At 42.4% G+C, this 12256-nt stretch overlaps 1 protein-coding gene across 5 annotated transcripts; it reads right to left on the reverse strand.

Moving 5' to 3' along the window:
* Positions 1-390: 390 nt before the first annotated feature.
* On the reverse strand, positions 391-9323 carry LOC122035802 (kinesin-like protein KIN-14J). Of its 5 annotated transcripts, none has more exons than XM_042594910.1 (11): positions 4122-4499; positions 3961-4045; positions 3536-3886; positions 2990-3269; positions 2722-2883; positions 2335-2550; positions 2204-2241; positions 1888-2051; positions 1647-1760; positions 1412-1453; positions 391-1298 (listed from the first exon to the last, which is right to left on the reverse strand). In XM_042594910.1, exons 1-11 carry the CDS (start codon positions 4254-4256, stop codon positions 477-479), a joined length of 2409 nt encoding a protein of 802 aa, XP_042450844.1. In that variant the 5' UTR covers positions 4257-4499; the 3' UTR covers positions 391-476. The 5 variants fall into 5 exon arrangements, with proteins under 5 accessions (XP_042450844.1, XP_042450843.1, XP_042450845.1 ...); XM_042594909.1 differs by having other exon boundaries at positions 1412-1471; XM_042594911.1 differs by lacking the exons at positions 391-1298; positions 1412-1453; positions 1647-1760; ... (3 more) ...; positions 2722-2883; positions 2990-3269 and adding exons at positions 7524-8081; positions 8151-8276; positions 8353-8781; positions 8897-9323 and having other exon boundaries at positions 3790-3886; positions 4122-5337.
* Positions 9324-12256: the final 2933 nt, after the last annotated feature.

The raw sequence follows: 12256 nt of genomic DNA on the forward strand, positions 1-12256 counted from the left end.
ATATAGGTTTAGGATTTAAAGAGTTGCTAGATGGTGTGTTTTATTAGGATTAATATTTTATTAAAAAAAATCTTTAAAATGGAAAATAGTATATATTTTAAGATATAAATGCAATTTATCATAATTGAGTAACATTTGGTTTAATTACATTCCATAAAATTTGAAGGTATATATATTGCTAAATAAGACGGCTGTGGTGTTAGATTTATGGTTGTGCCTAAGCACACAGTGTTCAGTATCCTCACACTTAATACTGCAGCATTTATACTTGTAATTGTATTACACATGTACTGCACTAACGAATGTCTCATTATAATCTAATTGAAAAACATAGGATGCTTCAAGAAGAAATTCAAAGTTAATTAAGGACACAATATTAACAGCAATAAATCCAAATGGTAGTAAAAATACACTACCTATCATGTTTGATATTGGAGAAGAGCTAAGAACAATAGTCGTTTCATTTTTGCAGAAATCTAGATTACAGACCGTCGTTTGTTCTTGCACAAGACTCTCTGAGCGGTACCCTGCAGCCTTCCAACAAGATTTCCTCCCCTTAAAACTTGATTAAACATCGTGTGCCCCTGATGCATGAATTGTTTTGGTCGAGCTGGAGAACTGACAATGACTCTCTTCTGCACACTGAAGCATAGCTTGTTTGTAGTCTGGTGTGCACCATCCAAGTGCTCAGCATTGGTAGGGCTCGAAGTTAGTCGAAGCCTTTGGTGAGGTGAAGAAAATGTTGGAATCATCGATTTGGAGAATGCTTGAAATCGAGATGGGCTTCTGTACTTGCTACTAGATGCCAATGTGCTAAAATTTGACTTGTCTGGAGTAGTTGCTGCTCCAAGTGACCCTCTGATCGGAGTAAAGCTAGCCAACGACCTCCTCTTTGGGATCATAAGATGCGAAAACTGGGTATTACCAGAGATGTTTTGGTGTCTAGCAACAGGCAGTGCTTGTGCTCTTTGTGTTGTATCTTGCAAAATTGCAATAGAGGCCCTCCTCTTGGGTTGAGCTGGTACATTACGCATTACTGGTGCCAGCGTTATTCTTCTTGCTCTGTGCAGAGATTTAACTAAATCTTCCCCAGAAGTTTTATTTGTTAATAGACTATTCTCTTTATCTATTACTGGATGGGCACCTCTACTTGTTTGACGTCCAGAGGGTGACAACTGATTGGTGATTCTTTGTAAAGGAGGCCTCCCTCTTAAAGGAGCCACGGGAGGCTTTGGGAACTTTGCAGCATCCTTCTTGGTTGTCCTGTCACCATTTAATTGATTCTCTAGTTCTCTTACCTGAATAGAATAAAATAGTCAATATGGATATAAAGAAGTTTGTTGCTTACAGAAGGGAAATTAGAGATGCTGTAAATTCTACGCAAATAGAGATTGAAAATGAGATATGTAACCTTTTGCTGGTAATTTTTACTTGTTTGCTCAGCTTCTCTGATCTGCACATTTGAAATAATCTGCTATAAGGCAACTGTTATTTGAAAGAAGCTAAATATAGTGAAATAATCTGATCAATTTTAGCAGTATCTAGAAAGGAGAACACCATATGACTGCACCTGCAATAGACTATATAGCATCATCTTTTATAACCTATGAGCAAGATTCTATAGGATCTGAAGTTCATATTACTACCTTATCTTGCAATGTTTTGAAAACATTCTCCCGAGATGCGTATTTAAGCTGCATCAATTGCAAGCTTTCATTCAACCTTATATTTTCTTTTTCACTCTGAAGGAGCTTATCAGCCTGTACAATAACTCTTATTAGGCATCACATAATTGCAGAAGATACAAAACCTGCATATGTATTGTCAAATAGAACAAAATTTTAAAACTAGCAACAGTAGCCCAATATGCAGTAGAAACAGATATACCATTTGTTTAAGCTTGAAACTCTCTGCGAAATCTGTCTGCTTTCGAACAGGACCATGCTCAATGCCTCGAACTCTGCTAGCAAAGTTTAGTGAGCATAATGTTTCACCTAAGTCTGCTGAACTTGGGCTAATCTGTGCAAACATGAGTGTCTTGCAATCACCTCCTATTGTGAATGAAAATTATCAGTGAAGGGTAATGCGTCAAATTTTCTTCTGGCAATAAAAAATAACAGGTATAAACTAGTTGTTGTTTTTGAACCTAAACAACAAGATCATCAAAGCTAGATGTTATACTATTCTTAAGGTTTTTTCTCACCTAAAGAGCTCTGGAGCAAATGTGTTAGCTTAGAGTTCCTGCAAAATACATCTCTCCTTTAGTTCAATGAAAAATTCAAACTAGTTTAGATGGTAAAATAGAAGCATATGGCTATGAGCATTAGAAGGAACCTATATGGAATATGTGGGTTCTTGGAGGCAAGAGCAGAGATCACATCTCCCAAAGCTGATAGAGACTTATTGATGAATTGAGATTCTTTCAGCCTCTCTCCTTCTACTTCAATCTTGCCAAGACGCTCACTACCAGCTAAATCAACCAACCACAATCTGCTTGTGAACTTCTGACCATCTACAAAACTTTCACCCTTAATAGTTACCCTCACCAAGCTGCAAAAAGCTTTAATATAATAAGCATGCTGGTCATCATAATAAGGAAAATTTTAAGTGATTTAAAAATGTCAGGCAGCAATCTAACAATCTTTCTATAAATGAGAATGTAAAGAAGGATCATAATCAAACAAAAAACATAATTTGAATGGAATACATGAAGAAACTCACGAGTGAGAGCGGCTACTCAGCTCGTTAGCGTTTGTTGACCCCACAGATCTATTTCTTCCTCCATTTGTCAGAATTTCCCAGACCTCATCTATGCTGCCAACTTGAGGTTCTAAAAGGCCAGGCACATCTTGCGTCCCATCTGATGCTTGCTTTATATCCAACCTTCATAAAAACGACAAAGCCCAACAAATTGAACCTTTACTTTGCAAGAGGTAACAAAACAGTTTTCAATCATGCATGATTACAAATCCTTCCAGGATAATTCTACCTCTTTGAGAGTTGGTCTGGACTATCTGCAAGAAGATCTCTGATCTTCTCATTATAAACCTCCAGCATACTGACATAAAATTCATATCTCATGAGAGAGCTTCTCTGTCCAGAAATTTTGAACAGTTCATCTAACGCTCTGTAATTAACGCCTCTATTCTCTGGAATCCCTTCCATTGTGAAAGTCTTTCCAGATCCGGTCTGTCCATAAGCAAAAATGCAAACATTGAAGCCATCTAACACCGATTTCACAATTGGCAATGTCTCTTTGAAGACAGCATCTGCAACCACAAGATTCCCAATCATGAATTTGAAGCTAGATAACATTTGACACTCAGTATAAATAAATTTGGCATCAAGAAGTCTCATTCTCGAAGATTTTGTTTCCAGATGGGGGAATGACTATGCCACGGAAATCAAAATTTATCAAGAATCAAAAACTGCAGCTTTGGACGAAACAAATCTTCAAAAATAAAATAAGAAATGAAATTAAAAAAAATAAAGATGTTATGGTTCTATAATAATACATATCCGAATTACTTTCTACCTTGGTCATCTTTATGTCCAAAAATATGATCAAATTTAAATTGCTTCTTGGATGAGTCAGTGCAGATGATTCGGAGTTCAGTGTCATGTGCGGGGTCAAAATCCACCACACAGGAAGATCCTTTGGCGATCTCTTCCAAGCTCAGCGGCCTGCATCTGCAATACACCCTGATGTTACCCTTGAGCTCTATGACCTCATTGTACAGCCTCTTCCTCTCTTCACGTTCGTCAGTGTACTTCTTCTTCAAAATATCGTATTTAGGTTCACATTCCTCGGCACACTTCTTCCTCAGGTGTTCGCACTCCTCCCTTAGCCCCTGATTAGCCTCCGTCAGCGTGTTGTACTTTCTCCCTGCAAACACGTCAATAACACTAAGGAGCTGCAAGAAAACTCTCGACTGATTGAGGGAGAAAGCGGATCGTTACCAATAAGAAGCAACGCAGACGGGACATCAGGGAGAGGGACCCCTTTAAGAATCGGAGACGGGACGAGGCATTCATCTCTGATCGCCTGCAGAAATTGGAACAAAATAAAGTGGGATCGAAGAAAAAAATCTCAGATCGAAGGAAAAAAAAAGATTAATTACCTGGACGATATTGTCGATCGATTCTTGCTTCGTGTTCTCCTTCTCTTCCTGTGCCGAAGCTTCGCCAGGAGCCATAGGAGCGTCTTCCTGCACGGGAGAGCGAGGAGAAGGGGGCGAAATGGGAGCTTCTTCCATTGGATCTGGAATGATTGCGGAATGACGATCCAGACTCAGACGACGCGAAGAAGGCTGGGCCGGTAGGGTTTTCAAATAACGGCTAGTAGATACGGGAGCGTTTGCCTTTATTGCCGTTTCGAAATTTGAATTTCTCTCGTGAGGACCGTTGGAAAATGAAAGATGATGAACGGTCAAGATTTTCTCCAGTTCAAAGTCACCTTTACAAATTAACAACTCTTGCGTTCTATTTTTTTTTTTAAATAAAAAATCATTATATACTTCTATTTTTGTCATAGTCGACCTTTACAAAGTTAATTTGAGTCTCAAATAAAAAATACACTTGAATCGGACTTACAAACAAAAGAATAGAAGCGTATCAATTACAAACTAATGCGATTCATCATCTAATATCATTCAATTCCTGATCGTGCTACACAAACATGGCTGTAAGCTTTAGCAAGAACCTTACCGAATCTGGTAAGATTCAGTTTGACATTTTGTTTATCGAGGTAGATCTTCTTCATCTCCTGCCACCCTCTGTCGGTGATGACGCTGGTGTTGACCAGCACGGCGCTTCGCCGATCGTAGAGCTTCGACAAGGTGCTCTCCTCGGGCGTTATTTTGTACGCCATGTACTCCAGCCCCAGCCGCCGGGCCGGTTCGCCGTAGAACTCCTCGGCCGGCTTCTCCAGCCCCAGCGGCACCACCTGAATGAGCGCCGACGAGGGGCGCATGAAGAGGAAGTGGGTCACGGCGGCGCCGTGGACGGCGAGCATGGCGTCGGCGGGGGCGAGGGCGCGGTGGATGACGTCCAACGGTGTGCCGCGCCGGGGCTCGATGATTTGGACGTCGAACCCGGTTCGCTGGCACGCCCGGACAAGCTCCCGCAGGTTCACCAGCACCCGGCAGCCTTTGCGCACGAACACCGCGATCCTCGGCCGCCGGCTGCGGGAGCATCGCCCCGCCGGCTCGCGGCGCGTGGACCGAACCAGGGACCGGAGGAACGGCGGGGACTCCGGGGCCGGAAGCGAGGGATTGGACCGGGCCACGGCGTTGTAGCCTTCGAGGAGGAGCGCCTGGAAGTCCCGAACGCTGTTACCTACAGTCGGTTTGAAATTGAAAGGAGAAAACAAAAAGTCGTGGGTCAAACTGATCTATCTATTAACCGCATACAGTACGAATCAAGTCAACCATGAAGGAAAGGAAAGGAAACGAAGGTCGTTGAGCTACTTCCATCAAACCGAATATCATGATAGAGAGAGTAGAGAAGGCAGGCCGCCGACCAGAGCGGCGAGAGCGACATTTCGCCGCACTTGTGCCGGCGTGGCGATCGATAACGGACCCGCGGGCATGTTCGGTTACCGTAGGAATCACGCCTCCTCGATTGATGTGCTTGCAGCCCATCGATTGCCAGCTGCTTTTTTTTTTTTTTTTTTTTTTTTTAGATTTTGTGTGAATTCAGTGATTTGTTTGTCTCTGATAAAATCCTAAAAGTAAAATTGAATGAAAGTGATATGTATTTCTTTTTCTCTTCCTGATTTTATAAACCCGAAGATTATCCTAGAAAAATAAAGTGAGATAAGGAAAGTGATATAAAAAAAGGCAAAAGGAAAAAAAAATAAAAGAACAGAAAGTGAGGGAGAGAAAAAACTAATATGAAAAAAAAAACATTGTGAGGTTATGCCTTGTCTCTTAAACAATCTCATCTCCTTTGTCTGTTTTTGGATTGTTTGTCTCTATGGTCCGTGTACATCCTTTGTCCCTTACTAATACTTGAGCACTTCTTTAATTAATGCCATTGCATGTCTAGTTGCCTTAAAGTCTCACATGTTCAATATCTCGCTCATAATGCCATCTCTTGTCCCTATTTGATATTAGCCATCCTTGACCATAGCTTAAAGGGTCATTAGTTATACTGTATTTGTCACGCTGTCTTTTTAGTAGGTGCCCGAACTCACTCGATTAATGAGATAATCCTAATGTCATAAATTTTTCAAACTCTCTAAATGTAATATGTCCTAAATAAGATTTGATTTCTCATTACATAGGAAGCCCGTCTCATTTTTTTACCATCTCCCGAGAAGCTAAGTGCGACTATAAGAGTTGCATGACAATATTTGTGTTTTTTTTCCATTTCTCTGTAGGGTTCTGGACGAAAGCAAAAGAAAATTTTCTTTCTATTGGTGTGATTTGCTTGGGTTAATGAAGGAAAGATTTCTTTTTATCTTGGTTAAGAGGAAAAAGTTTTTTTTTCCCCTCTTGAGAGACTAAACAAACCCAAGGTGTCTACTTGAGTGATAGAAAAAGCTAAAAGAAAGTAACAATAATGAGAAATGAATGAAAAAGAAAAGAAAAAGAAGGAACAACAGGAATGAAGGAAGAAGGAAACGAAGAGAAGTTTCCTTTGGTTAGATTTGTCAAAAAAAAGAAAAAAATAACAAAAAAAAAACTCATTAAGAACCAAAAATAAAAAGGGGATTAGTATTACCTTCTTCTATCAAAATAGATAGGAAAATTTGCTTGTTTGCCCTACTTTCTTTTTTTAATTTATCATGTAAGAGTCCCTAATAAATACTCACTAAACTGCTATATTTCTCTTCTATTGTTTTTCTTCCGTCCAAGTAAACACAATGCAAAAACAATCTCGTGGATGGTATATTCTCTAACCTTAATTTTGTTCTCACGGATGGTTAGTTAGTTAGAGGGGACATATTTACTAAAATGAGATATGAATTAATTTTAGATAGACTGATCTCAAGGAAAAACTGACTTTACCTTCCTTTAAATGATTTGAGACATACTGTTAGATTATTAGGGAGTCTAATTATCTTTTCCTACATCTTACCTTTGATTCCAGTTCGGATCCTCTGTCTTCAAATTTCTCTGTCTCCGTGTCCTATGTCGATCGAACGGACCAGATTACATTTCAAGACATCATATCATCTTTAAGATGTGTGCAGTATCCTCGTGATGTGCAAGACATCCTTGAGATGTAATCTAGTTCGTCCGATTGATAAGAAGATATGGGGATAGAGAAATTTAGGGATAGAGAATCCGAACTCCTTCGATTCCTAATTGAAACTAAATATACTCTAGTGGTAAAAGACAAAGCGATCGCCCCAGTGTCTCCGCTGGTCCATTTCAAAATAAAGATAGAGGCGGAGGTAAATTATAAGTGACTAAGATGGTAAGTGAATGATAGGGTGAGTTTATGCCCAACCTCAAGCCACTTGCCACCTCAGACAGGTTGCTAAAAGAATTAGAAGTGATTGAACGGAGGCGTACCGTTGGGCATCAGCCACGGGTCGATGATGAGCTCGCCGTGGATCCGCAGGCCGACGATCATCTCCGAGAAGCAGTGGACGCGGTTGTCGCGACTGAAATCCACCATCTTGTACTTGGTCAGGCGCTCCAGCAGGGGGCGGTACCGGGCGAGCCACCACGGCCGGTACTCCGCCACCACCAGCACCACCTCTCCGCGGAACCGCTGCGCCGTCACGTACAGCGGGATCAGCCCGTCGCTGAACTCGTGGTACAGGTTCCCGGTGTAGCCGCCGTTGGAGAACAGCAGCGCCGGCACGCCCTCGTGCCGCACGTCGCACGCCCTCCGGCTGCCGTTCGCCGGGCGGATCGAAATCTCCTGAATCGTCCTCGTGATTGCCGGGTCCCACTTCCGCGTGTACGGCCGGATTGCCTCCGCCGCCGATGACATTCCGTGCACCAGTACCGACGAGGAGGCGGAGTCGGTGCGGATGTCGCCCCTGGCGTAGCAGAGATCGCTCCGGATGTGGCTCCGGTCGCAGCAAACGAACGCCGCCGCCTCGTTTCTGCTAACGGCGGTTCCTTCACGACCAATACAAAATCAGAAACGCCAATTTCCCATGTCAAATTAACCTTTTCGCAACTGGTTACCATCGATGAGAGCAGAGCACGGAGGCGGCGCCGGCACCGGATTCTCCTCTTCGGCCTGGACGTGGTGGGTCTCCGACGGAATATGAGTCTTCAAAGATTCCGCTTCTTGCCTCGACTCCGCGGAGACTAGATAAGAGCGAATTGCAGCCGGAATCGAAATCGGGAAAGGCTTAATTCGGAAGCACAATTGAGGGATTCTTACATGTCGAAGAAGAAGAAGCGGACGGCTGCACAAAGGCGGTAGGAAACGGGGACGACAAAGCGAGTCGAAGCACCGAGGCGATCGCATACAGCGTGAGGAGCAGCAAAGGAAACAGGCGGTGGACGGAATTACTCTTCCTCTCCTTTTCCGCCGTCGATTTCCCCGGCGGAAGCAAGGCGGCGGCGGCCATCGGCCTCTGCTGACGGTTCATGTTCCTTCCTTCCTTCCTTCTCGACCTTGTGGCGGCGGTATCTACCAGACCTCCATCGCTTTAGAAATTTCGATTTCGATTTCGATTCCGACGAAGAAGAAGCAGATGATGGATTGGCTTCCGAGGCAAGCTCAATTCTCAGTCACATGAAAAGAAGGCATTCACAGATGGCATGCGGCTCGTGAGAAGAACTGTTTACCTACCGAGCAATCAAAACCCTGCAGATGCCAAACATTTACGAGGAAACAGTAAGAAAAATCGATTGGTTAAAAACCTGAAAGCGAAGTAACAGAAATCAAGAACCATCATCATGGGCACACTCTTAGAACATACGCAAAGACGGCAGAGCACATGCGAACGCGGTGCCAGATTTCTTCTTGTGCGTTCTCCTTCTAAAAAGAGCGAGCCAGCTGCGCCTCCGTCACTCATCGTTTCGCATTGATTGACTCCAAAAAATGCGAAACGGTTCGATCGACAACTCGATTCACCGGCTGGTTGTTTTTTTAAAGAAAGGCATTGGAGTTGGATGGTCGTGCTCGACCGACCAGCTTATGGACCTAATGCGGCATTAGCCAAAGGGAATTATTGGCGGTAGGTCAGCAAGTGTGGAAAATTTTAATAGAGTTAGTTGACTGTGCTGTTGCTTTTGTTGCTGTCGCTGCACCCAAAAGCAACGCCGCAACGAATTCGTATATTTAAGGGCGTTTTTGATGCATATAGCGATAATCAAAGGCAAGCCGGTGAGAACTGACGCCAGTGTTGGAGCATATTTTAAGTGGTCTCTGATAGTGCATTGGGTCTGGATGCTTCCTAGTGTGGATTTGACCCAACAAGGATCGTAACTAATGACAAATTGAAAAACAAAATAAAAATAAAAATGACTTAAGGGAAGTAAATAATAAATGTAAAGTAATATAAATTCTATTATAATTCTTTGAAAATTATTATAAATAGCGTTTCGGCAGTGTTAAGAGAAGCTCGTGGTTGGAGAGTTACTACTCCATCATAACCAACAGGTCAAGAAATATATATTTTTTTAATATCATCAATTAAAATATTTATAGAAATTTTTCTGTTCATAATATTATCAATATTAAGATGTGGGACTAAAGATAATTATGATAATATATATTTTTTTATAAAAAATAATTTAAAAAATCACTAATAAACCTTATATTTATTTTTAGGGTTAAAAAAAAAGGAATATTAACATGATTTAATTTTAGACTTCATCAATAGATTCTTAATTTATATAATATTTAACCAACTAACTATAATTTTTTTTAATTAATATTAGATATCTAACCTAGATTAATTCTCGGAACAATCGTTTTGACCTATAAAAATTTCTCACTAACAAAAATTCTCAACATATAATCCATCAATCCCGCGTTCATAGGTCAATCGTCTTTTAAAAAAAAATATTTATTAATTTATAGATGCTGAGATTCAAACATTAAATTAATTAATGATGGTTGAGGCTTATAGTTTGTTTGATAATAATCTTATTAATGATGATGTTACAGCCTATAGTGTTTTTAAATTCATCATATTCATTCATATACCTATCTCTTGCCCTAGTGATACAAGCACTTTTTATTTATTTTAATGATATTAAAAAAAATTCATAAATCTATCTCAAATATCACATATATGCTAATATCAATGTAGATAATATGGTGCATAAAGGTAGGATCCGATAAGATCAGGTAATCAAAAATCAAGAGAACGTGACAGTTAAGGACAATCAGAAGTCAAGGGAACGTGACAGTCACGGACAGTCAGAAGTCAAGGGGAGGTGACAGTCAAGGACAGTCAGAAGTCAAGGGAACATGATAGTCAATAAAAAGGAGGAGTTAGACCGTCTCATGTCATCAGCCGTATAATTCCTGATCGGGTACAGACAGAGCGAGGTACCAGATCTAGGACATAAGGCACAGCCTGGAGTAGCGCCAGGCCTGTCCCGACTGGTCGGATTTCCTTAGCTCGGGCCGCATAGTTAGGCCTGATACTTTGAGTAAGACAACTCCCGACCAGCCCTACAATGATCAAGGCGCAATGGATGGATCTCCCGCCATTCTCAGATACTGATAACAGATAAAGCCCGGGTGGATCGCCACGACTCAACCTCCTTATCAAGACTCAAGTAGGGTGGCACCTCTGAACGGGCATCCCGAGCTGTCCGTAGTTAAACCCGGACGGGATAGAAAGCACTAGGCGACAACAACGTCAAGGAATCGTAACCGTCTGTCAGGGAATAACTGTCATACGCCAAGGAATATTTCAATGGTTTGCTATCCTCTGCGAACGGAACCTTCCTCCCACCAATGGGAAACCAATCACCGTACACCTTCTCTCACCCGACAGGCCCTGACATCCGACATTCTCTTACAACATGCAGACTCTGAAAGTACGCATCGTCATATAAAACGGGAGGTCCTCTCCCTTAGCCAGGTACGCGCATATTCGTACTCGTCTTCTACCATTCTATTTTCCATCGTACACTGTTTTTTTGGAAAAAAAAAATACTTGACTTAAGCATCGGAGGGTCTGCGCCGGAGACTTTTTCCCTGGTTTCTAGTCTCTAACGTTCTGTGTGCTTGTCTGAGTGTGCGCGGAGCCTAAGTACCGTCGATCTCGTCACCACCTTCCTTGAGCTCCACGTGGAGGTCCGCCTTCCCGTTGCACATACGCTAGATGTGTCCAAGTCGCCTCTCCGTCAACATCGACGTCATCTCAGCCGACCTTCGTCTGACTCAAATTTCAAACGGGATCAATTTAGCGCTGTCTGTGGGAACTTCCTTCACCTGTTTTGGAGCGTGACGATGGAGGATACCGGAAAGATCAATGTCACCATGACAGCAGGAGAGTACAAACTGTTCAAAGAGGCCAAGAGGTGAGCGACTTTCGAAAAACACGCCACTGCTTCACATCCACACAAGATGCCTGCAGTTTCAAAAGACCAGACCTGCGTTTACGACAGGGGGTGTAAGAGGAAACAACCCGAGGATTTTCCTGAAACCTTCTATCGTGAGCCCTGCCCGGACTATTATAACAAGGGCTCAGACTATTATAATAAGAAGGAGCAACAGCAGGCCGCCATGGCTGAAAGTTTCCTGCCCAGAGATTCGAAGAAAGGGAAAGCTATAGTCCTCCGAGAGGAGCCTAGAGAGATGCCCGAGGAGCAAGTGCCCTTCTCTCTAAGGGTACTCAAGGAGAAGCTACTGAAGGGGTAAGCCCCCAGCTATTGGGGAATATGATGGCAGCAAGGACCCAGAGGATCATCTCCGAAAATTTTGGAACGCTGCATTGCTGCACCAATATAGCGACACCATCAAGTGTCGAGTGTTCTTAAACATTCTGTTTGGCTCAACACAAAAGTGATTCGATAGATTGTCGAATGGAACAATCACCTGTTTTCAAGACTTCAAGAACACTTTCCTGCGCCATTTCGCCAGTAGCAAGAAATATCAGAAGACAGACCACTATCTCTTTGTCCTCAAGCAAGGGTCTGTAGAGCCCTTGAGAAGATACATAAAACACTTCAACCAAGTAGCTCAGGATGTCTCGTCCGCTACCTCGGAGATTTTGATGAGCACCTTCTCCCACGGTCTGGTGGAAGGGGAGTTCTTTCGAGCCCTCATCCGAAAACCTGTGAAGAATTTCAATGAGATGCTGGGGAAGTCAGCTAGC

The sequence above is a fragment of the Zingiber officinale genome, unplaced genomic scaffold, assembly GCF_018446385.1.
Source record: "Zingiber officinale cultivar Zhangliang unplaced genomic scaffold, Zo_v1.1 ctg112, whole genome shotgun sequence".
In the NCBI taxonomy this organism is placed as follows: Eukaryota; Viridiplantae; Streptophyta; class Magnoliopsida; order Zingiberales; family Zingiberaceae; genus Zingiber; species Zingiber officinale.

Excerpts from the sequence above, each read along its gene's own strand:
- LOC122035802 (XM_042594909.1), bottom strand. The coding sequence starts at position 4,256 with ATGGAAGAAGCTCCCATTTCGCCCCCTTCTCCTCGCTCTCCCGTGCAG. Across the intron at positions 2,551-2,721 it reads CTGAGTAGCCGCTCTCACTC|CTTGGTGAGGGTAACTATTA; the intron begins GTGAGTTTCTTC and ends AGCTTTTTGCAG. Across the intron at positions 1,472-1,646 it reads TCAAAACATTGCAAGATAAG|ATTATTTCAAATGTGCAGAT; the intron begins GTAGTAATATGA and ends GCCTTATAGCAG.